We start from the raw sequence: 24,960 nt of genomic DNA on the forward strand, positions 1-24,960 counted from the left end.
CTGTAACACTTGAACTGAATGAGTTACGGATGTTATTGATGGTTCCGTGGCAGGGCGAGGCGGTTCAGCTACAAACCAGCCAGGCGAGAACACTAGAACACTCAAGCAGTTAGGCTACTTGTTTTTGTCTTTGAAAATGACAACGATGTGATGTTTAGGTTAGGTTAAGACCTCAGCTGTTGGGAGATGGATGAGCACTATGAATTCGATGCACCGTCCCATGTGTTGGATTTCCAATCTTTGGACACTGAGGAGGCGGACAATGCAGACCATTGGTTTGGTAAGACGTTTGCTTGTGAGCCATTTTGGCAAGCGTCATACTTTGCATGTCAAGCATGCTTTTGGAGATTAGTCACACGTATGGTCATTTTATATTGCTGAACGTCACTTTCTGCAGACCAATGTGGCGAGGGTGGAGCCTTGCACCATGCCACCCCTTTGAGAAATGGCCTGTCCTTTGGTGGAGCTGCCCCAAAATCAGGCTTGCCCCAGATGATTGTTGCTCCCCTGGTGGTGGTGTCGAGCTCTGGTAGGTCCTCATCAACTAGTTGCTTTACCATTGACCTTTTAGCACAGGGGCAATGCTGCATTTGCACATCAGAAGACTTGCTGCTGTAGTTTTTTGTTAGCATCTTCTTTGAGTGGTTAATCAGCTTTTCTATCACCAGGGGTCGAGTGGTCTTGTGTTGCATTTGATGTGAAATTGTCTTGTCTCCCACAGCAGATGCCCCAAGCACGTCATCTGTGCCCGCCACAAACATTGTAACTTGGGGTAGCAGTGGCCCAGTTCAGGTGGCCGCCAAGCCAGCCAGGGCACCCCCTGCTCAACCACTGAGGTAGGACGGTGTACTGCATTTCTTAAACATTTGCTCTGCTGACATGATTGTTAGTTTGAAAGTTTGTTGATGCTCTACCAGTTAACCTCGGGGGTATTCCACGAACGTTGATTAGTAAGGTTCTGAGATAGGAAATGTTAGAATAGGTATAGCATAGAGTACAGCACAGTGTTTTATTTGTATAGTATAGTGGATAGTGTACATAGCCTTTATTTATGTGAACCAGCTCTTTTCCCTTCTTGTTTTTAGTTTTTTTTCCTAGCACCAGGGGAGCCCCCCCTCCCAAATTTCGTTGTATGGTACCTGTACTATATCAATGACAATAAAGACCATTCATTCATAGTATATCAGCGATTAAAATAAGAGCCGCGTTCAGGCAACTCGTGACTGGGATTCAAGGATCAGCCTTGTGTCATCAGTGTTCACAGAACACTGGCTTAGAAATCCTCTATGGGCGTGTGCACGCAGACATAAAGAGCCCCATAAAGAGTCGAACTGTCGAAATGAAGATACTACACTCCACAGCGGTCCTACTTTTTGCGCAGCACTCCTACTTATTGATCTTTATGAAGATGTAAAATAGTGCAATACTGCCGCAATTAACAAGGCGAGGGAAATGGTTTGGCACGAAATTGCTGACCGATTAAATGCGTAGGTCATACTAGCCCCACTTATTGTTCAAATCAAATCAAATTTTATTTGTATAGCGCATTTCTTACAAGATGCAACTCAATGCGCTTCACACAATGAAAATGTTCAGTCAATCAGTCAATCAATCAATCAATACTGACAGAGCCGCGAGCAGGCAAAAGTAAAAAACCTGTATACTATGTAGCCAGGAAAAATTCCCTTGCAGCCCTCTACCAATAGAGCGACTACTAGCCAGTTTGCTTACCAGTACCCAGCGGTCCCCCAGGGGAGGCCAAGGACCACCGGCACAAAGCAAGCAAGCAAGCAAGGGCAAAAACCTGTACACCATGTATCCAGGAAAAATTCCTTGCATATTATCGGCGTACACACTGTCCATAAATTTAGTGTTGTATTTGCATCGTTCTGCATCCAGTATGGTCACAGGTCCTGCCAAAAGAGAAACTTAAGCACAGTTATGATGCAACAACACAATAGAGACAATAAAGATGACAGCAATACAACCTGATGGTGGTCCTGGTACACCCTTGTACCGGTTCCAGTACTGCTCTAGGTGCTATTTGGAGCTGACAGTGCCTCATCAGCACCCGGGTCCATTTTCCTGTCAACACAAATCTCAAAACACGAGTATGGTGTAATGGCCTAGTGATCCTAGTTCTATAATGTCCAATGTCTCCCGTAGTATCAAAAGGCGACATTGAATAAGTAGGTTTTGAGGTCACGCTTAAAAATGTCCTGAGTTTTAGACAACCTCAGGCCCTCAGGTAGGGTGTTCCACAATCTAGGAGCATATATGCTAAAAGCTGATCCTCCAAATCTCTTTGTCCTAGCCTCTGGCACTATTAAAAGTTCCGTGCCACTAGACCGTAGGGGTCTAGCTGGTGTGTATCTTATGAGCATGTCCACCATGTAATTGGGTGCATCACAGTGAAGTGATTTATAAACTAGTAAAAGGATCTTAAAGTCTATTCTATAACTGACAGGGAGCCAGTGTAGTGATCTCAAGACAGGTGTGATGTGCGCTCTCCGTTTGGTCCTAGTAAGGACACGAGCAGCAGCATTTTGAACCATTTGTAGTCTATTTATCATTGTTTTGGGGAGACCTGTCAGGAGAGCATTACAGTAATCTAGCCTACTAGTAACAAACGCATGCATTAATTTTTCAGTGTCTGCCTGGGAGAGAAATGATTGTACCTTAGTGATGTTTCTTAGATGGTAGAAGGATGTTTTAATAGTGTTATTAATATGAGTTTCAAAATTTAGATCTGGGTCAATTATGACACCAAGATTCCTGGCCTGACACTTTGTGTTAAGAGCTAGTGTTTTCAAGTGTGCAGATAATTTCTCTCTCCCAGTTTTCTCGCCAATGATCAATACCTCTGTTTTTTCTTGATTGAGTTGGAGAAAGTTTTGTGTCATCCAAATATTAATATCGGCAATACAGTCTATCAGGTGGTCGATCATCTTGTAGTCGTTGGGAGTTACTGAGATATAAAGCTGAGTGTCGTCAGCATAGCTGTGGTAGTTAACGCTATGCTTCTTGATAACAGAACTGAGGGGTAGCATGTATAGGCTAAAAAGCAACGGTCCTAAAATGGACCCCTGGGGAACTCCACAGGTTGTGCTATAATTTTTTGACTTATGGTCACCAAGGGCTACAAAGTAGTCTCAGTCAGCCAGGTAAGTCCTGAACCAGTTTAAGACCGGACCTGAGAGGCTAACCCAGTTTTCAAGTCTCTCAATAAGTATGGAGTGGTCTACCGTATCAAAGGCTGCACTTAAGTCTAAGAGTACAAGAATCGAGAGTTTTTTCGAGTCTGCATTTATCCTAAGGTCATTAGTTACCTTAAGCAAAGCGGTTTCTGTGCTGTGGTATGATCGGAAACCTGACTGAAGTGGGTCATACCTATTATTTAGGACTAAGAATTCATGAAGCTGTCTATACGCTGCCTTTTCTAAAATGTTGCTTAGAAAAGTGAGATTGGATATTGGTCTACAGTTTTTTTGGGATCAGAAGGATCTAGGTTACTTTTCTTCAGGGTGGGTCTAACCAGGGCAGTTTTAAGCGCCGCTGGAAATATCCCTTTAAGTAGGGAGTGATTTACAATGCCTAGTATGTCATCAGACACAGATTCAAAAATGTCCTTAAAAAAGGTGGTAGGAATAGGGTCAAGAGGACACGTAGACGGTTTAAGCTGTGACACAATTTTACCTAATGTTTCCGTACTAATCATGGTGAACATGCTCATAGTCATGTTCTGTGGTGGCGGATCTGTGGTGCTACACAAACCTAGTCTTTCCTGAGTAATACACATTCTAATATTTGTTATCTTATCCCTGAAGTGGGCTGCAAATTCCTCGCATTTGGTGACAGAGGCTGCGCCGTCTAGAGTTCTAGGAGCAGGGTTTACAAGGCAATCAATTGTCGAGAACAAGACCCTGGGGTTATTCTTGTTTGTAGATATTATCTTTGAGAAGTGATTTTTTCTAGCATTTCGCATTGCCAAGTTAAAGGCAGATAGATGTTCTTTAAAAATATTCTGATCAATCTGTAATTTGCTCTTTCTCCATCTGCGCTCAGCTTTCCTACATGTTCTCTTTAGGAGATTTATTTCACTGTTTCGCCATGGTGCTCTCCTCTTGGCTCCAACCTTTTTTAGTTTGGTAGGTGCCAGGGAGTCTAGGGCCATTTTTACTTTATTGTTAAAGGTAATTACTAAGTCGTTTTCACATAACGTGGGAGTTGTGTGATTACTGTTCATTAAAGCTTTGAAATGTTCAGCCACTGCAGGGGTAAGATAACGTTTTTTAACAACACGTTCAGCATTGCTTTCAGCTTTACGTGTTACAATGGTAAAGAAAATACAGAAATGGTCAGAGAGGGCCAGGTCGCTGATACCTGATATTGAGACCTCAAGACCCTTTGTAATCACAAGATCAAGGGTATGGCCATGATTGTGAGTGGGTTCATTGACATGTTGGACAAAATCCATAGATTCCAAGAGGTCAATAAATTCCCTAGCCCTCAAGTCAGCCTCATTATCAACATGAAAGTTAAAATCACCAGTGATAATAATCCTATCATAGTTGGGATGGATAATGGATAGGAACTCAGAGAAGTCAGGTAGGAAGGTAGGGGCTGGTTTCGGCGGCCTGTATACAGTTACCGTAAGAATAGGTGGTTGGCATGCCATAACTGTGGCATGATATTCAAAGGAGGAGAATATATCAAAGGATATGCTCCTGCAGTTTAGGTTATTTGAAGCTATGGTAGCTGTTCCTCCCCCCTTTTTTCCATTTCTGATTGATTGGAAAAAACTGTAGTTGGGGGGAGATGATATTGTTATACGTTTATATTTTAATAAATTAATATTTACTACTGTGGTGATATTAGCAGCAGGCTACATGCAGTCGTACCGTCACCATGCCATGGCACATGGCATAGGGCAGCGGTTCCCAAACTTTTTCAATCAGGCCCCCCTTGGGTAATTGGAAATATTTTCGAGCCCCCCATAACCCGGTCCCCACCTAGATTGATATAATTAATTGTATAAAGTTGTAAAAACATTACATTTTCTCTTCTAATAATAACAAGACACATATATCCAACTATAGTTTTATATTTTATTATGGGTTGAAAAGGAACATATGTTTTTTTTTCCCTCCCATATTATTTCTGCGCCCCCCCTGCAGTACCCCCACAGTTTGGGAAACACTGGCATAGGGTATTGACCGCTGCCATAGTATTTATTCGTCATTTTAAGACGGTGGTTCAAATCCCTCTTCTGACACACTTTTTACTGCATTTTGTTGTCTGAATCTAATCTAAAATCTCATCTAAAAAAGTATGTAGGCTATAAAATGATGGTGCAGGCTAATTTACAAGAACTAACACGATTACAATGGTGTTTGAAGCCTTTCTGAGTAGTAAATTATGTTCTTCTAACTGGACCCTGGATTTGGCATAGATTATTTTTTCTTATGATTACTGATGGATAGATGATTAACAGACAGATAAGATATACAGTATATATATATTGTTTAAATCGATTTGCATGAAGAATCAGAATCAGAATCAGAGTCTTTTATTGCCATGACATGTAAACATGTTAGGAATTTGGTTTGGTACCATGGAGCACGGTTTACAGCAGGACAGGTGCAAGACAGGACAAGACAGTGCAAACCAACATCAAAGTGCAAGAGTCATAATTAATATAAATATAAAGTGCAGAGATCAAGTGTTCAAGTGTTCATATCCAGACAGTCCAAAGCTCTCTGGGTGGGGGTGGAGGGAGGGTAGATAGATAGGGGTCAGGTCAGGGTTGGGGGGGGGGGGGGGGGGCAGCGGCATTTAGGAGCCGGATGGCTGTGGGGAAAAAGCTGTTTGTATGACGGGCCTTCACAGTATTTAGGGACCGCACCCTCCTGCCTGAGGGGAGCGGGGCGAAGAGACCGTGTCCTGGGTGTGCGGGGTCAGCCATGATCTTCCTGGCCCTCCCCAAAGCCCTACTTTTAAACAGGGCCTCAAGGTGGGGCAAAGGGCAGCCAATCACCCTCTCCGCCGAGCGTATCACCCGCTGCAGCGGGGAACCAGATGATGATGGCGGAGGTGACGATGGACTCAATGATGGCCGTGTAGAAGTTCACCAGCGTGGTCTTAGGAAGGTGGAATTTCCTGAGCTGCCTCAGGAAAAACAGTCTCTTCTGGGCCTTTTTTGTGAGGGCGTCGATGTGGGGCCCCCACTTCAAGTCCCGAGAGACTGTCACCCCAAGGAAGCGGCATGACTCCACTGTGGTGACTGGAGTGCCTCCCAGTATGATTGGAGAGGGAGGGGGTGGGTTCCTCCTGAAGTCCACTATCAGCTCCACTGTCTTAAGAGCATTTAGCTCAAGGTTGTTCCGGGTGCACCAGGAGACCACCAAGTCAATCTCGCTCCTGTAAGCAGATTCATCCCCCCTGGAGATGAGCCCTACCAGGGTGGTATCGTCCGCGAACTTGAGGAGCTTGACCGACTGGTGGCTGGAGGTACAGCAGTTGGTGTAGAGGGAAAACAGGAGGGGAGACAGGACGCAGCCCTGCGGGGAACCGGTGCTGATGGTCCTCAGCTCAGAGATGGACTTCCCGAGCTTCACCAGCTGGGTCCTGTTGGACAGAAAGTTTGTGATCCACCTGCAGGTGTAGTCAGGCACCTGCAGTGCAGAGAGCCCACACTCCAGTATGGGTGGCAAGATGGTGTTGAATGCCGAACTGAAGTCAACGAACAGGATTCTGGCGTAGGTCCCGGCCGTGTCCAGATGTTCTAGGACATGGTGTAGGGCCATATTGACCGCGTCCTCCACGGACCTGTTGGCTCTATACGCGAACTGCAGGGGGTCTAGGAGAGGGTCTGTGATGGACTTTAGGTGGGCAAGGACGAGGCGTTCAAAGACCTTCATGACTACAGAGGTCAGGGCAACGGGTCTGTAGTCATTCAGGCCTGTGATCCTCGACTTTTTGGGGACAGGGATAATGGTGGAGGTCTTGAAGCAGGCTGGTACCTGACAGCACTCCAGGGAGGAGTTGAAGATGTTGCTGAACACAGGGGACAGCTGGTCAGCGCAGAACTTCAACATGGAGGGTGAGACAGCATCCGGACCGGCCGCCTTCCGGGGGTTCTGTCTCTTGAACAGGCGGTTCACCTCTCTCTCTGAGACAGAGAGGTGTGTGCGGGCAGAGGGGGTGGGGCTCAGGGGAGAGAAGGGAGGAGGAGACGAGGTTGGGGAGAGGGGGGGAGGGGGGACGGTAGTAGAGGGGGCAGACTGTAGTTCGAATCTGCAGTAAAACTTGTTCAGTTCATTTGTAAGGAGAGTGCTTTCTGTGGTCTGAGGGGGTTTTGGTTTATAGTTGGTAATTTGTTTTAGACCCTTCCAGACAGAGGCAGCGTTGCCATCTGAGAATTGTTGTTGCAGTTTGTCAGAGTAGCGATGTTTTGCTTGCTTAACAGCTGCCTCGAACTTGTACCTGGCGTCTCTAAACCTGTTCTTGTCACCCCTCTGCCAGGCATCCTCCTTCTCCAACCTCAGCCTTCTGAGCTGGGCTGTGAACCAGGGTTTGTCATTATTATAACTGACCCTGGTCCGAGTTGGAACACACACCTCCTCGCAGTAGCTGACGAATGACGTCACAGTGTCAGTGTACGCATCCAAGTCGTTACCGGCCTCAGCCCCCGCCCACTCCACATAGCCCTCGTCACAGCCAGCCCGCTCTAACCAGGCGCTGGTTTTCTCCTTAGCCTCGCTGTCCCATGTTCTGAACGACTTAACTACAGGTTTTGACACTTTTAGTCTCTGCCTGTAGGATGGGATCAGATGGACAATGTCGTGGTCAGATTTGCCCAGCGCAGCTCGGGAGACAGCGTGGTAGGCGTTCTTGATGGTACAGTAGCAGTGGTCTAACGTCCTCTCCCCCCGAGTGGGGCATTTGACCTGCTGCCGATATTTGGGCAGAGCTTCGGTTAAATGTAAAAAATTAAATAAAAACATTAAATTAAATCAAGTCTCAAACCAGCAACCTTCGGACTTCTCGCTGGCTGCCATAACCCCTGCGCCAAACACACCGCTGTGATGACGCCAATGCAAGTTGATAGACATACCAATTATTATTATTTATTGTTTTATATCTCACACTTTCAAAATATCTATCGATCGATCACACTTTCAAAATATCAAATTATCTATCTATCGGTCAAACTATCTCGTAAAAAGTGGGAACTAATATTTCCTAAAAGACACTTGAGGAACTATCGTTCGGGATGTAGTTTCCGCCTGTGAGACATTTTTTACGCACGCATTACCTAAACCAGCCTGTAAGTCTGCTCGTGACCAGAATTACTCAAAAGGATTGGTTGCATAGCAACCAAGCAGCGAATTATTTGAGCCTTATTGATGGAACCGAATGCAAGCTGAAATTAGCGCCCGGATCGGATTTAAACCTGGATCTAACCTGGAGTTAATCGCACCCTCCTGATGTTCCACAAGCCACATTTCCAGAATATGGGATGTAGGCAATGTGCCTATTGTACATACAATTGTTAGACTAATGCTATTGCTAAACTGTTTCATTTTTGGAGCCCCACAATTGTGAAATAAATACAATTGTTTTTCAGATGTAATGGACAAGAATAAACAAATGGCTCCTTTTGAACTCTCCCTCCCCCCAAAGCTTTGGTCACCTCAGTTTTTGTATTACACCTCTGTTACACACAAATTAAATGTTCTCCACTAAAGGGTGTCGAAGCCCAAAATTAAAGGAGTGCCACAACCTGAAAAGAATGCCACCGTCGAGAACGCACCACCTTCCAAGAAGCAAAGAAGGTCAGTACAGTTTTCAGTGTCTGTCTCCCTCCTGTCCTCCTCAGTGTCTGGCTCTCTCCTGTCCTCCTCAGTGTCTGGCTCTCTCCTGCCCTCAGCCACCGTTATCTGGGATCATCACCAGAACGTGTGGCTTGGTTTCTAAACCGACATACTCTTGGATGTTGTCATGGCAGAAAAGGGGAATATTATTTGCTCCCCCTGGTGAAGATCCCAGTGGGTGTATTATATCAGAGTGGAGGACAATCCTCTTTACATTTGCTTCTGTCCAACGCCTGAGACTATAGGATGTGCATGTTTGCTGTTGTCATGGCAGACTTGGACCCTCTTGAGCCAGACACAGTACAGTGTCCTTGGGTTTTTGAGAAGCGCTATATAAATTAAAGTTATTATTATTATTATTATTGACTGTGTTACTCTTTACAGCATTAAACCATCCATTGTCTGTCCAGGTAAATCTGCAGTGTCTTATCTTTCACGGTGGTGGCAAACGTTCTTTTCAAGGGATTGTTTTTTTTATCAATAATGCACTAACTTGGAATGGCCATCAGAACTTTTGAAATGGACACATGGTCTTATCACTGTATTCTCTCATACCGGTACAATTTTGTGGCACCTTTTCTTTTTTTAGGAGTATGCAATCAGCTTTGAATAGAGATGCTTCTAATCAAGTTTTTTTTTTTTTTGCGGGGGTAGAATACAGTAACCTGACCCTTGTTGTGCTTGTTTTCCCAGGAGCGCCTCCTCGTCTCAGCTGGTCAAACGCAGGAGTGGCGGCCGCAGGAGTGGCGCCCGTACCAGCGGGCGTCTGGAGGCAGTCAAGGCCCGGGCAGCAGCAGCAGCAGCTAACAACACCAAGTGAGTCGTGCAGAGAGGCGGCCATGGACTGGTTTGATTTCTTTTTAGAAATGTTGTACATAATGCGTTATGAGTCACAAACCAGAGAGAACATAGAAATGGAGACGGGAGGTAGCATTATGACAGCTAGCCAAAGAGTTGAGTGATTTTTCTAATGAATAGTAAACTCTGTTAAAACCCTGACGTGGACTGAAACGGTCCACTTATTTACCGCTGGTTAGAATGTGAAATATAAAAATGTAATTTAAACAATATTGGGGCCATGTTTGGGCTGGCCTGTGCAGCAAACCTCAACGGCCTTTAAAAAGTTTCTATAATGACTTATGTCTACCCCAGGCAAAAGAGCTCTGAGCAACAGGAGTTGGAGCGCATGAAGAGCCTTCACAAGGAAGTAGCGGACCAGAGAAGGAGGAACGAGGCCAGCTACAAGGCTGCTATGGCAGGCAGTGAGTAGGGGTGTAACGGATCACCTAACTCACGGATCGGATCGTGTCACGGTTTTTGAGTCACGGATCGGATCATTTTTCGGATCAACACAAAACATTTTTGTTTTTATAAAAACTGCTTTTTCCTTGAATTCTGTAAAAACACCACTTTTACTATGTGACAAAAACCAACAACATTCAAGATGTCAAAACTGGTAATATATATATATATATATATATATATATATATACATACATATATATACATATATATAATATATATAACATATTCTACACTCAAACATTACATAATTATACTGAAATACACTCAATTTAAATGATAGGAGAGGGGGAGGAGGCGCCTGGTTGCAGCAGTGAATCACTGGGCTCTTTAAAGCAGATGAATAAACATGTTTTATGCCACTTTTAACAAAATAATAAAGTGAACCCTTATTTTGAACATGGTATGAAAAAAATGCCTACATTATCAGAAGTTGTCGAGCTACCTTTTTCGTGCCTCCCGTCATAGTTGACAGAGAAGCCAAAGTGCTCCCATACATGGGATTTAAATGACGAGGGAGGCATTTCGAGTTCTTCTCCGCCGAACAACGTAACATGATACACTTGGGCCGCGTTCGTAAATTCGCTTTGAGAGCGCCGGAGCGCACACTGGGTCCGACGTCATAAAGGGACCAAGTAATTTGATTGGACAAGAGGCGTTCCTTGAACGCTGATCAGATTCCAGAGCGGATTTACGAACGCAGCCTTGTTGTTGTGGATTCCCAGCTTCACGTGTAGTGAGCAAACAACGGATTCTTTTTCTTTCGCATTATCAACCTATCATTGCGCTTTAGAGTAAAACAAAGCCCGCAACTGTCGCGTCTATCTTTTCATGGCAACCCTACATTGTGATTTACAAGAGATATTAAGTAAGATATTAAGTAATATTATTACTTGTTAACAGTGATACAGTATATAGGTTTGCTTCTCTGTCCACTTTATCCAAGCTAGACCCCCTGTATCATTCGGTTCTAAGTAGTGTTGTTCCGATACCATTTTTTGATCCCGATACCGATACCGATACCTGACCGTGCAGTACTTGCCGATACCGAGTACCGATCCGATACCACGGCGTTTGAAAAAACAAAACAAAAAAACATGTTTTTTGAGCCGCATAATAACCTCGATGTAAAATTATTGCTAACACTTAGTCTGGCACTGCTCAAAACCTTTGTAAAACTCGTAAAGTTTTTGTAAAACTTAAGTAAAAAAATAAAAAAAAATAAAAAAAAACTTACGTTTTTGTAAAGTACTCGCCGATACCGATACCAGCATTTTGGTGCGTATCGGTGGCCATGCCGATACTAGTATCGGTATCGGAACAACACTAGTTCTAAGATACATCACCAATAGTGCCTTCAGGACCCATCACTGTACACTGTATAGTCTGGTTGGATGGCCATCTCTTTCTGTCAGAAGGCTCCAACACTGGTACACTCTTGTGTTTAAAATCATCTCTGGCTTCTTACCGAATTATCTGGGCCTGAAGTTCATCCCTATACCGAGTGGCTCGGGTCTCAGGTCTCGTAGATGGCTACAATACAAGGTGCCACTTATCATGAACAATGTTGGAAGGGCAAGCTTGTCTTATTATGGCCCTTGGTCTTGGAATGACCTACAGACTACTTTTAAATTAGAGGCCCTTATTTCCATAAGTATCTTCAAGCGTAGATTAAAGGATGTGGTCACCGCTCGCTGTACCTGCTTTGGTTAGACTTCTCAATGTTTTAATCACCTTGTAAATACCCCTACCATTGTTTGTCTATTGTATTGTTGCCACTGTCTTATGTCCTGTCTTGTTATCTGAACTGTTTTTTAAGCTACTATTTTGACCCTGTCTTGGCCAGGTCTCTCTTGTAAAAGAGGTTTTAATCTCAATGTGACTTCCTGGTAAAATAAAGGTTTAAAAAGAATTTTTTTTTTTTTTTGCAATTGATCCGCGGTACACACGCGTTCCGAACCGTGGAGGGCGATCCGAACGGATCACGGAATTTCCGTGATCCGTTACACCCCTAGCAGTGAGTAGCCCTGACATCTCCCCCGTGCCCCCCCCCCATCAACCCCTGGGATTGGGTGGATGTAGGCAGCGTGGTGGTACAGGTTTTTTTTCTTGACTACTAATGCATTGCTTATGCCTATCCAATCCCTGAGATCACCTCAAATGTCTAGGGTTTCAATTCAGATTTGGGTATTAAAGTTGAGTGTTGCAACTGTCTTGTCTGTTTTGTAAAGAGATATTCCAACTTGTGTCATCAGGCCAGCTCCCTAAGAAGTTGGTTCTCTCCACCACGGTCCCAAAGGAGTTCCACTTCAGTACGGACGGCCGAGTGAAGGCAGGCCCTGCTGTTGACGTCCACAAGCCCATGGACAAACACACCGCTGTGATGACGCCAATGCAAGTTGATAGACATACCAATTATTATTATTTATTGTTTTATATCTCACACTTTCAAAATATCTATCGATCGATCACACTTTCAAAATATCAAATTATCTATCTATCGGTCAAACTATCTCGTAAAAAGTGGGAACTAATATTTCCTAAAAGACACTTGAGGAACTATCGTTCGGGATGTAGTTTCCGCCTGTGAGACATTTTTGACGCACGCATTACCTAAACCAGCCTGTAAGTCTGCTCGTGACCAGAATTACTCAAAAGGATTGCAGCGAATTATTTGAGCCTTATTGATGGAACCGAATGCAAGCTGAAATTAGCGCCCGGATCGGATTTAAACCTGGATCTAACCTGGAGTTAATCGCACCCTCCTGATGTTCCACAAGCCACATTTCCAGAATATGGGATGTAGGCAATGTGCCTATTGTACATACAATTGTTAGACTAATGCTATTGCTAAACTGTTTCATTTTTGGAGCCCCACAATTGTGAAATAAATACAATTGTTTTTCAGATGTAATGGACAAGAATAAACAAATGGCTCCTTTTGAACTCTCCCTCCCCCCAAAGCTTTGGTCACCTCCGTTTTTGTATTACACCTCTGTTACACACAAATTAAATGTTCTCCACTAAAGGGTGTCGAAGCGCAAAGTGAAAGGAGTGCCACAACCTGAAAAGAATGCCACCGTCGAGAACGCACCACCTTCCAAGAAGCAAAGAAGGTCAGTACAGTTTTCAGTGTCTGGCTCTCTCCTGTCCTCCTCAGTGTCTGGCTCTCTCCTGCCCTCAGCCACCGTTATCTGGGATCATCACCAGAACGTGTGGCTTGGTTTCTAAACCGACATACTCTTGGATGTTGTCATGGCAGAAAAGGGGAATATTATTTGCTCCCCCTGGTGAAGATCCCAGTGGGTGTATTATATCAGAGTGGAGGACAATCCTCTTTACATTTGCTTCTGTCCAACGCCTGAGACTATAGGATGTGCATGTTTGCTGTTGTCATGGCAGACTTGGACCCTCTTGAGCCAGACACAGTACAGCGTCCTTGGGTTTTTGAGAAGCGCTATATAAATTAAAGTTATTATTATTATTATTATTATTGACTGTGTTACTCTTTACAGCATTAAACCATCCATTGTAAAAACAGCTGTCCGTCTGTCCAGGTAAATCTGCAGTGTCTTATCTTTCACGGTGGTGGCAAACGTTCTTTTCAAGGGATTGTTTTTTTTATCAATAATGCACTGACTTGGAATGGCCATCAGAACTTTTGAAATGGACACATGGTCTTATCACTGTGTTCTCTCATACCGGTACAATTTTGTGGCACCTTTTCTTTTTTTAGGAGTATGCAATCAGCTTTGAATAGAGATGCTTCTAATCAAGTTATTTATTTTTTTGCGGGGGTAGAATACAGTAACCTGACCCTTGTTGTGCTTGTTTTCCCAGGAGCGCCTCCTCGTCTCAGCTGGTCAGACGCAGGAGTGGCGGCCGCAGGAGTGGCGCCCGTACCAGCGGGCGTCTGGAGGCAGTCAAGGCCCGGGCAGCAGCAGCTAACAACACCAAGTGAGTCGTGCAGAGAGGCGGCCATGGACTGGTTTGATTTCTTTTTAGAAATGTTGTACATAATGCGTTATGAGTCACAAACCAGAGAGAACATAGAAATGGAGACGGGAGGTAGCATTATGACAGCTAGCCAAAGAGTTGAGTGATTTTTCTAATGAATAGTAAACTCTGTTAAAACCCTGACGTGGACTGAAACGGTCCACTTATTTACCGCTGGTTAGAATGTGAAATATAAAAATGTAATTTAAACAATATTGGGGCCATGTTTGGGCTGGCCTGTGCAGCAAACCTCAACGGCCTTTAAAAAGTTTCTATAATGACTTATGTCTACCCCAGGCAAAAGAGCTCTGAGCAACAGGAGTTGGAGCGCATGAGCCTTCACAAGGAAGTAGCGGACCAGAGAAGGAGGACCGAGGCCAGCTACAAGGCTGCTATGGCAGGCAGTGAGTAGCCCTGACATCTCCCCCGTGCCCCCCCCCATCAACCCCTGGGATTGGGTGGATGTAGGCAGCGTGGTGGTACAGGTTTTTTTTCTTGACTACTAATGCATTGCTTATGCCTATCCAATCCCTGAGATCACCTCAAATGTCTAGGGTTTCAATTCAGATTTGGGTATTAAAGTTGAGTGTTGCAACTGTCTTGTCTGTTTTGTAAAGAGATATTCCAACTTGTGTCATCAGGCCAGCTCCCTAAGAAGTTGGTTCTCTCCACCACGGTCCCAAAGGAGTTCCACTTCAGTACGGACGGCCGAGTGAAGGCAGGCCCTGCTGTTGACGTCCACAAGCCCATGGACTTCAACGCCCAGCTCCGCAAACACCCCATCTCTCCGGTAGAACCTCAACCTCCATATTTTAGACACCTGCCACAACTGCTCTTGGGCTATGCCCATACTAGCCCTAAATCAGAATCAGAATTGCTTTTATTACATCAATATACGGATACAAGGAGTGAAGTTCTTGGGTACAGGTTCAAATAGGCATTGGCATTGCAGTTGAAACACAAAATTGCAATGATTCAAATCATGACTTCATGTCGCGGTGTATTGGAAACACCGTTCTCAATCAAATGAAGGCTGTTGGATTGCCATCGGTCCTGTCTCTCGCTGCTTTTTCATTCTTAAAAAAGTTAACTGGTCGCTTATTACTGCAGCGTGGCCGGTGGAGATCCACATTTTGGACTATACTAGTTTATTGCCATCCTCTTGGGTAATTGTTGTCCCCCCCTATCTGACTTGATCTACTTTTCTCTCTCAGATGAAGGTGTCAAAGGGCACCACCGTGCCAAAGCCTTTCAACCTGTCGACTGGTGGCAAGCGGAGGGCGGACGAGGCTGCCTACGTCCCCTACGCCCAGCAGATCGAGCAGTTCCACAGACGCACCCCAGACCGCTATCACCTGCGCAGCCAGCAGAGTCAGGATAAGGGTACGTGTTCTGATTTTGCTTCTTCAATCATCAATTCTGTGTCCCCGATCATGGCTGGGGATTCCTAGGCAACACAGATCTTTTGACACTCCAACTGAAATACGGTACCTCACCTTCCCCTCTATCCAGGCCCGTCTCCGGTGAAATTGGAGCAGCTGAGGAACACCATCCCTCACACGCCTCAGCTGATGACCCGGCAGAGGGCCCGGTCCACCCTGGTGAAGAGCAGCGCTGAGCTGGAGGATGAGGAGCTGCAGAAGCAGCAACAGTACGTGTAGTTTAGTCCAACGCTTCATCTGGTCTGCCTCCCAGTTTTCTCACGTTTCTGTCTTTCGATCTTGGTTGTCGTCGTTTTATTAGCCCTGTCGGGGGAAAACGGGTGCATAGTTGTTATGCACTTCAGGTCAGTGAATGTAGATTTGAACACAGATGTGTTCAGATGTCTAGTTGTGAACCAGCCATGGAGAAAGGGTAAACAATTAACACCCACCAAATGGAGCACAAGATCACAACATAACATCCAGGGGAAAATATTTATACTTAAAGCCTACAGGAGGTTTGTTCTGTGCAGGCAATCATTTTCAATGTGTCAGAAGTCGTGCTAATGTATTCATTGTGACCTTTGCCTTTTTAATATTGGTTAAAAGAAAAATCGGCCAGAATTCTCATTCACCAGACACCTTGGCTGGTAGACCAAAATGTCAATGTTACAGATTGTGACAGTCCTGATTTGGCAGTCCTTGGGGTGCTCTAACCTGTGTGGTTCTCCCCAGGTTCAAGTTCAAAGCCCTCGAGTTGAATAGGAAGATCTTGGAGGCGGCGCTGAACCCCAAGAAGCCGGCGGTGAAGGAGCCCACCCAGCCTGAGGGCTTCTACCTGCAGATGGAGAAGAGAGCTCAGGCGCGGCAGGCCAACAAGAAGCCTGAGGAGCCCGAGGAGCAGTTCACCTTCCACTCCCGCCCGGTGCCCCTCCGCATCCTGGATGAGGTGGTGGTGAGTGCTGCTAGCCAGGCCTGACGTTGGCACATGACCCACGATCGAATGCCTTCAAAAAGTCAGTTGTTGTAGATCGACATGCTTTAAATAGAGCTGACTCCTCACTGTCAGGTCATTTGTCTGGCTGACGTGGTTCTGCAACCGTACGCCACTCTGAAGATGGTCCATAACGCTGGGATGCTTATGTTAATGGTCTCTTCCCCACACTTGTTGACAGGGTGTCCCAGAGAAGAAGCTGGCGAATCCCACAGTCCCAGAATCCCCTGCCTTTGCCCTGAAGAAGAGGGTACGGATCGAGAGAAAGGTGGAGGAGGTGAGGGCAGACAAAGTGATGTTTCACTTCCAAACTAGTTTCTCTGGCGTTTTCAGACCTCAACAGTGGTCTCGTGTGGACCTCCACGGCCCACACCTTCTGGGTTGAGCTGTTTCAAAATGGGCATGCTCTAATTTCTTGTTTTTTTCGGACTGACCTTTTTTAGGGATGAGTCCCTACAGATTTGATTTGACGTTGTGAGTGAATCTGACCCCAAACTCTGGTTGCAGGTGAAGGTGTTCACCCCAATGAAAGCCCACGCTGCTCCCCTCTATGGCGTGCCATTCCAGCCCAGGCTCCAGGAGAAGAACCAGGTGGAGGTATGCCCCTTCTCCTTCGATGAGCGGGAGAGGGAGAGGAAGGTGTTGAAAGACAAGAGAATGGATGACCTGCGAAATGAAGAGGTACGTCGTCCGCCCAACACATCACCTGAACCAGTTGTAAACCCTAACCCTGAATAAAGTGAGGGGAAATGTTTGAAACTGATGACTGGGCTCAAGACAGTGCTGACTTGGACAAAGGTTCCCACTGGGACCATATACTGAAATGTATGCGCTCACTGCTTTGTGTAGCTAAATGGCATATTACACCAATGGCCTGCCAATAGTGTACTGCACCTTCGGTGCTCATGCTAAGCCTTGACAAATAATGAAGGTTGGTAGAATACAGAAGTAGCAATAGAACTACAGGATGAATAGTGAACAGTATCAGAATATGCCTTCCCTACCTACCAGGCAAGTATTGCACCAGAGATTACTAAATGACAGCAATGGTCCTTGCCTGTTCCCAACCCCATGTGTACACACACACACACACCAGACTCCTCCTGGAAACATAGAGCCACACCTGCCTCAAGCCTGGTACACAAAGATTTTCTAAATCTAAAACACGTTTAATCTTTATAGAATATTTAACAATCGTCGGCCCTGATAATTTTCTGAGCAGATTGTCGGGAGAAATGGACTCTTAACACACCTTACACCACAGGATAATCTTGTAGGATAATCTTTAGAGCCATCCGATAATCGGCCGTTTGCTGTCCTTGGTTGGAAGGGGGGAAATGGGACCAAAATGCAGGCATGATAATCGCTCACCTTTCGTCGAAATTAGCCATTTTGAATCCAAAATAGGTGACTTCCCTGAATCATATAGTTCCGATGAGTTTTTTTTTTTTTTGGGGGGGGGGGCGGGGAGCGGCCCATTAGTCTGGAGCGCACGTTGAACGTTCGAACGATAACATTTTGATGGGCCGTTGATGGCCCTACCAGGGCTACAGAAAAGCGAAGCAACGTAGCGAACAGGTGCGCAGGCGTGAAGGGCTGAAACTGTAATGTGCGCGTGAAACTCCTTGGTGAAGAAATTGGTGACAGAACGTCAGCCGCTGTTTTTGTATGCTGAGAGAAAGCAAGGACTGAAGTCGCAAATACTGAGATAAGAATGTAACATTAACAAAATACAAATTGCTAGCTAACGATAGATGGCTAACTTTGGTACTAACATTACTAAGTACAGATACAGTACAGATAACTACTAACGTTAGCGTTGTCAGCCTATTTTGCAAGCTGTTAGCCCCTTTCACACATAGTTCCCTGTAAATTAAATGGAATCGCAACCCTGGTCCGCCAGTGATTTTCGCCGTTTAATGAGCTAAATGCCCGAAAAATAGGATGATGAATACATATAAAACTGAGGTATGATATATGGCAGTCTCAGGCGCCTGTCACGTCTCCAGTAGCTACATTAGAACTTTGCATCATTTGATACATATAAGGATCTTGTAACTTCGCAAACAATGGCAAAATGTAAATAGTTTACTCTATGTTCAACTGGAAAAGGTAGTGACAGATGATTTTCGTGTTTTAAAAATGCCTTTCCACCAAAGAACCGTGGAGCCGCGCCGTGTGAGCAGGCTGAGGGTCATACAATATTTGTATATTAAAGGCAACGCTGCGGCAGTTGAACAGAGTAAAGTATTTCAATTCTGCCATTGTTTGCGAAGTTACAAGATCCTTACATCCCGTCAAGATCCTTGATGATATAAATATGATGATAAATACATATAAAACGGCACATATATGGCAGTCTCACGCGCCTGTCACGTCTCCAGTACATTAGAACTTCGCATCCTTTGATGCATATGGCGGGATGTAAGGATCTGTAACTTCGCCGCGGCAGTTGAACATAGAGTAAACTATTTCAATTTTGCCATTGTTTGCGAAGTTACAAGATCCTTACATCCCGCCATATGTATCAAAGGATGCGAAGTTCTAATGTACTGGAGACGTGACAGGCGCGTGAGACTGCCATATATATCATACCTCCGTTTTATATGTATTTTTCGATATATAACGGAAGTATGATACCGTATTTTCCGGACTATAAGTCGCGGTTTTTTTCATACTTTGGCTGGTCCTGCGACTTATAGTCAGGTGCGACTTATATATCAATAATTCATAATCTCTGACTGACATGAACTGACATACGGTAATCTCTGACTGACATGAACCAAGGAGTAACTTCCGCTAGCGCCTCATACACGATAGAATAGCCATTATACTTGACAATGTGGACATTAAACACGACAATGTGGACATTAAACATGATGTTATGAACGTTATACACGATATTAAAGTCATTTATTACCTTTCAGAGGCTGTTCAATGTTGCATTGTTTGTAGGCCGCCCTTCATCCTAACTACTTCCGTTTTTCACCAAGCTATCCTTGTCATGGCCTTATACACGATAAATAGTCGTTACACTCGACAATGTGGACATTAAGCACTATATTATGAACGTTATACACGCTATTATGAACGTTATACACGATATTAAAGTCATTTATTACCTTTCAGAGGCTGTTCCATCCTGTTTGCTTGCTCCCGCGACGCCATTTTGCTAACCTTCGTTAGCAACGCGCTAGCTAGCCCTGGCTTTACACTCGATAATTTAAGTATTTCTAACCTTTCAGAAGAAGTTTTAACGTGAATTATGTCCTTCCTGGGCTTACAAATCCTCTCATGTCTCTTCACAGTGCCAGACTAGAGTCAAGCTCAACAGGGTCTTCTTTCCCCGCTGATTCCGCCAAGCCCGTTCCCTTGAACCATGCGACTTATAGTCCAGTGCGACTTATATGTGGTTTTTTCCTCTTCCTGACCCATTTTGGGCCTGCTGCGACTTATACTCGGGTGCGACTTATAGTCCGGAAAATACGGTATATGGTATATATGTGTTGAGCTTGGGTGCACATGGATCGCGTGTATATATATACACCGTATTTTCCGGACTATAAGTCGCATCAGTCAAAAAATGCGACATTAAGAGGAAAAAACATATATAAGTCGCACTGGACTAAGTCGCATTTATTTAGAAATATATTTCACAAAATCCAAGACCAAGAACAGACATTTAATCTGGAAAGGCAAGTTTATTCAACTACACAATAGCATAAAGAACATACCTGGGAGGCTGAATAGGCTAAATGAACATAATGTAACCTCCAGTAATTCCAGGTTCCCCTCAACAAAGAGGCACTGAGAGCGTCTTATAAAAAAGTTCAAGTTTATTACACAGTTGTAATAAAAGGCTGTTCTCAGTTAGCAGATCAGGTGCTGTGTGCTACGTGCTAGGTTATTAGCTCCAAGGAAACAGTGACATGGCTAATGAGATAGATAGCCCCCGAACACACTGAACAAACAATGCGCCGTGTTGTGGCTGCTACTCGGCGTGCACACCGAATTTCGGACTTCTAAAACTGGTGCTCCACTTCCTCCTTTTCACCCCCGGCCTCCTGTTAACCGTAATGAGATGAGATGAGATGAGATAACGTTTATTGCCATTTATGCATACACATTAAGCATACACATATAGGAATTTGATTTGGCGTTACAGTAAGAGCATTTCTAAATGCAATGCAAACAAAACAACACAGGACAGACAGCAGTGCAGACAGAACACAACAAACTGTAAAACCATAGCTGCCATGTGCGGCGCCATATATGTCCACAGAATACTGTAGAGAAGGGAGGGGGGGGGGTGGTGGGGTGGCATGTGCGGGGGGAGGGGGGGGTAGGTATGGGTGGGGGGAGGGAGGATGTTCTGGGTCAGTCCGACCCGTCTTCGTAGAGCAGCAATCAGTGTCGCCATGGACAACGGCCTTGAGCACTGCCCCAGAAGGCGGCACAAAGTTCACCAGAGGGGGGGGGGGGGGGGGGGGGGGTGGGTGGGTTGGCACGCTGCATGGAGGCTTCAGGGCATGGGGGAGCTTTTGAGCCATAATCAGGTGAATGGGTTCACTGTGAGGAAAAACAGCATTCCATAGAATCAAACCTCTCGAAAATTTGGGGTCTCCTGTCATTCGCCAATTCGGGGAGCAGCAAGATTGCCCACCTTGCGATCCAGATCCAGAACCCTATGGTTCAGATCCGTAAGCGCAGCGCCCTGCATTCCAGCCACTCTCCCCAGTTCTTTGATCAAGAGGGGCAGTTCGCGCAGATCTCTAATCACTGCTCCCATCTTTTTAATTTTCCGATAGATCATGGCAGCACTCAAACCGAGTCCAATGTGTCCAACTATCATAAATCCAAAAATGAAAACATCTTCCACGTCCTCAATCGACATGACTGCCAAGCAAACGAGACGCCAGTTGTCCCAGGCGTCTCTGATGTAACCTGCGGCAAAAGTTCCGTCTGGGCAGGCAGGTTCCCCCGAACCAGCTTTTCCTTGTGGAAAATCAATTGCATTCAGGGACCAGTAATCCCTTGACTAGGAGCGCACGGGTCACAATAACAAGCCAGCGAGTCCAACAAGCAAGTTACCAGTAAGCAAGTTCACCAAGCTACCGTTTGCTTAGCTTCAACAAGCTAATGTTTTAGATAACTTCTTCAGGGGTATAGGAGGAGCATATAGTTGTCACAAGCCCAGAGCGCCCTCTGTCGGCTGTAGACGGTAATGTTTACTCCTTGGTTCATGTCAGTCAGTATGAAATTATATATATTGATATATAAGTCGCAGGACCAGCCAAACTATGAAAAAAAGCGCGACTTTTTTTAAAAATACGGTATATATTCTTTTTTTTATTTATTTTTCGCGCCCCCCCTGCAGTACCCCCCACGCCCCACAGTTTGGGAAACACTGTACTAGCTTATATTAAAGCTGCACTGTTGTGCATTTCATGAGAAGTTGTCAGTCTAGTTTCTTATACAACATATGTGTATGTTTACATGTGAACATGTAAAGATACTTTATTTGCACTTAATTATACATTCATATTTTCGTTTTTGTACAGAAACAACTCACTAAAATTGACTTGCATAACTGATTTGGAGGAAAATATCCACCTCTACCCCCCCATTCGGTACCATGCCATATCGTGGCTTTTGCTGAAATGACGCCACTGGTCTCGTAGCCTATTGGAGTGTGTGTGAGAGAGGGAGAGCTTTTGTGAGCCCGCATGTATGATGTGTCTCTTTCTGGTACCCCAATAATCTTTTTTGGCTCTCAGTCTCCGACTGCCCTAGCAGGATCCGGGTCTCATATCCTTCTCACCTTTTTCACCCCGACCTGTTTTCATGCCTGAAAATGGGCCAGATTATCTTTGTGTGTACCAGGCTTTAGACAGTGTCATGATGTTCCTCTGGATCCTCCCAGGTGCCGACGTTCAAGGCCCAGCCCCTGCCAGACTTCTCTGAGGTGGTACTGCCTGAGAAGAAGGTGGCGGAGCCCACCAAGCCTGAGCCCTTCAGGCTGATGGCGGACGAGAGGGGGGCGGTCAAGAATGACCGCATGGAGCTCAAGGTAAGAAAGTAGATCTCCATTTAAATGAGTTTTCAACCTGAAGGTCTCTGCCTATTCAGTTTGGTTTAAACTTTTCATGTGGGAGACCGAATAGCGAAACCAGAACCAAATGCAGTGTAATATTATACTTATCAGTATAAGAGGACTTGAAACTGTACAGCAGCTATTTTATATTAGTCAAATAATGACTTGACCCAGAAGCTTCTCCCCTTCTGTATTAGTGCCCTGAGTATGCAAAATTGTGGCTCACCCCTCACATCCAGCTCACAGCTTGTTTGAATGACTCCCTTCTGGACAGCAGTACAGGGCCATCAGGTCAAAAACATCACGCCACTTGAACAGTTTCTTCCCCAAAGCCATAGCCCTCCTCAATAACTCCTGATCATTGCACTTTACATGTTTTTGCACTAAGTTGTACAATATATTTATTCACTCATATTAGTACTGTATAAATTGTCTTGAGTATTGTTGTGTTGTCGTATGTAAATACCATGTTCCTAGTGCACTGCACATGGTGAATAAAGTTGAATTGAATGAAACGCACTAATGCTGCTTCCCTCTAGATGAAGGAGGAGCAGAAGCGTCAGGCCGAGGCTGCTTCCTTTAAAGCCCGGCCCAACACGGTCACACACAAGGAGCCTTTCCTCCCCAGGAAGACGAGACGCTCGGCCCTTGGTAAGCATGAACACCCACCTCTGTGTCCACAGCCTGAGCTCCTCTGCTTTTCACACGGTGGCAGTGTTAGACAACCCTGGTCAGACATGCCTACATTCTCCCCACCCTTCAGCCATGGTTCCCTCCTTCACTTGCAGGGGCTCAACAGTCCCTCCAAACAAGGGCCTCTTCCTTCCAGAACCTTCTGGTTGAAATGCATAGTAGAACAGGGATCCTGTCCGCAGCTGTATAAATGTCTATCACAGCTGCCTCTTGGATCATAAGCCACCTCAAGCGCAGAATGTTTCAGTATGCAAGTGTGGAGCCAAAACATGCCAGAAAACTCCTGATGGACCAGGGTTGCCTACTTTACACAGGGATTTGTTTGGTTAACCCTGCTTCTCACACCTAACCGCACCTTTCATGTTTCATTTTCCCCTCACTGCTACCCCCCCACCTATCTTTGGAAACCCCTCCTCCGTTTGGCTCTTCAGAAGACATTAACAATTCCACAGTTCTAGAGGGCTTCCAGTTGTCCACGGAGAGGAGGGCCAAGGAGCGTCAGGAGTTTGAGCAATGGTTGTGTGAGAGGGAGGCGCTGAATGCTTGCATGGATGAGGCGAGGCGCAGGGAGACGGAGCAGCGGCAGAACGAGGAGACCGCACTGCTGCGCCAAGAACAGGTGATGTCACTGGGAAGAGATGGTGCTCCGACTTGTTTTCAGTTAGTTTGAGACTTACGTCAATGTCGTGATAATGACTTGGTTTGCTTTTGGGAAGGACCGATGCATAATGCAGGAATTATGGAAGCATTGCATTTGAGGGCAGACTATTCTCATTGATGCTGGCTGAATCTTTTTTAAAGTTAATTTAGGATGCACTTGAAATTGAACAGGTTCCGAGATCCCCATATTGCGTTTTGTTTGGACTATTTCTATTCGTAGGAAAGCACAGGATGTTTTGAAACCAGACTTTCAATCTCTCCCTACAGGTCCACAAGGCCCAGCCAGTCCGGCACTATAAGCCAGTGGTTCTGAGGAAGAGTGAGGTCTCGCTCACCATGCCCCTGACTCCCAACTTCTCAGACCGCTTCCGAATGTGATGGCTGGGAGATGGATGTTTAATTGTTTATATTTTTAACTACTTAATTTTGGGGGGTTATTTTCTTGGGTTTCTATCTAGTCTTGACTGCAGACTGTTTTATGCCCTGTACATTTGTCTACTTTTCATTTCACTTATTTAACTAAGTCATGTTTTGTTTTTAGAAAGTAGCGGCAACTTCATGTATGTTTTTACTGTATGAAAGTGTTTTATAAGCTGAATAAAAATAACTACAAAAATGATTTTGAGTTGCAGCCCTAGACTTTGTCGTACTGTTTCATACAAGATGTTAATGCTGCAATGTAGCAAGCAGTGGACATGCTTTCTGGCAGTTAAAATGAGATGACGTGTCCAGTGGTCTTGCACCGCGGTCTACAGTGCACACATGCCCATGTCGGCATGGTTTCGAATTCGGCCCATGCTCTGCTGACATGCCCTCTCGCCCATCTCCTTATTTCCTGTCTGTTTCCTGTCTGTCTTCACTGTATCTGTCCAATAAAATGAGAAATATATATATTTATACGAGTGGGACTGCCCCACTCAGAAA

At 45.1% G+C, this 24,960-nt stretch overlaps 1 protein-coding gene across 1 annotated transcript; it reads left to right on the forward strand.

Annotated features, from left to right (window-relative positions):
* Positions 1–186: 186 nt before the first annotated feature.
* Positions 187–24,414, forward strand: LOC308163989 (targeting protein for Xklp2-B-like; the record flags this gene model as incomplete). The annotated part of the gene is made up of 14 exons (XM_080538156.1): positions 187–280; positions 722–836; positions 9,570–9,692; positions 10,029–10,138; positions 14,816–14,964; positions 15,389–15,557; positions 15,687–15,825; positions 16,331–16,550; positions 16,771–16,866; positions 17,097–17,270; positions 22,513–22,659; positions 23,223–23,334; positions 23,808–23,995; positions 24,304–24,414. The coding sequence occupies 14 exons, from the start codon at positions 187–189 to the stop codon at positions 24,412–24,414; spliced, it is 1,947 nt and encodes a 648-aa protein (XP_080394282.1).
* Between the last annotated feature and the right edge of the window lie 546 nt (positions 24,415–24,960).

The sequence above is a fragment of the Nansenia antarctica genome, assembly GCF_963989245.1.
Source record: "Nansenia antarctica genome assembly, chromosome: 8".
In the NCBI taxonomy this organism is placed as follows: Eukaryota; Metazoa; Chordata; class Actinopteri; order Argentiniformes; family Microstomatidae; genus Nansenia; species Nansenia antarctica.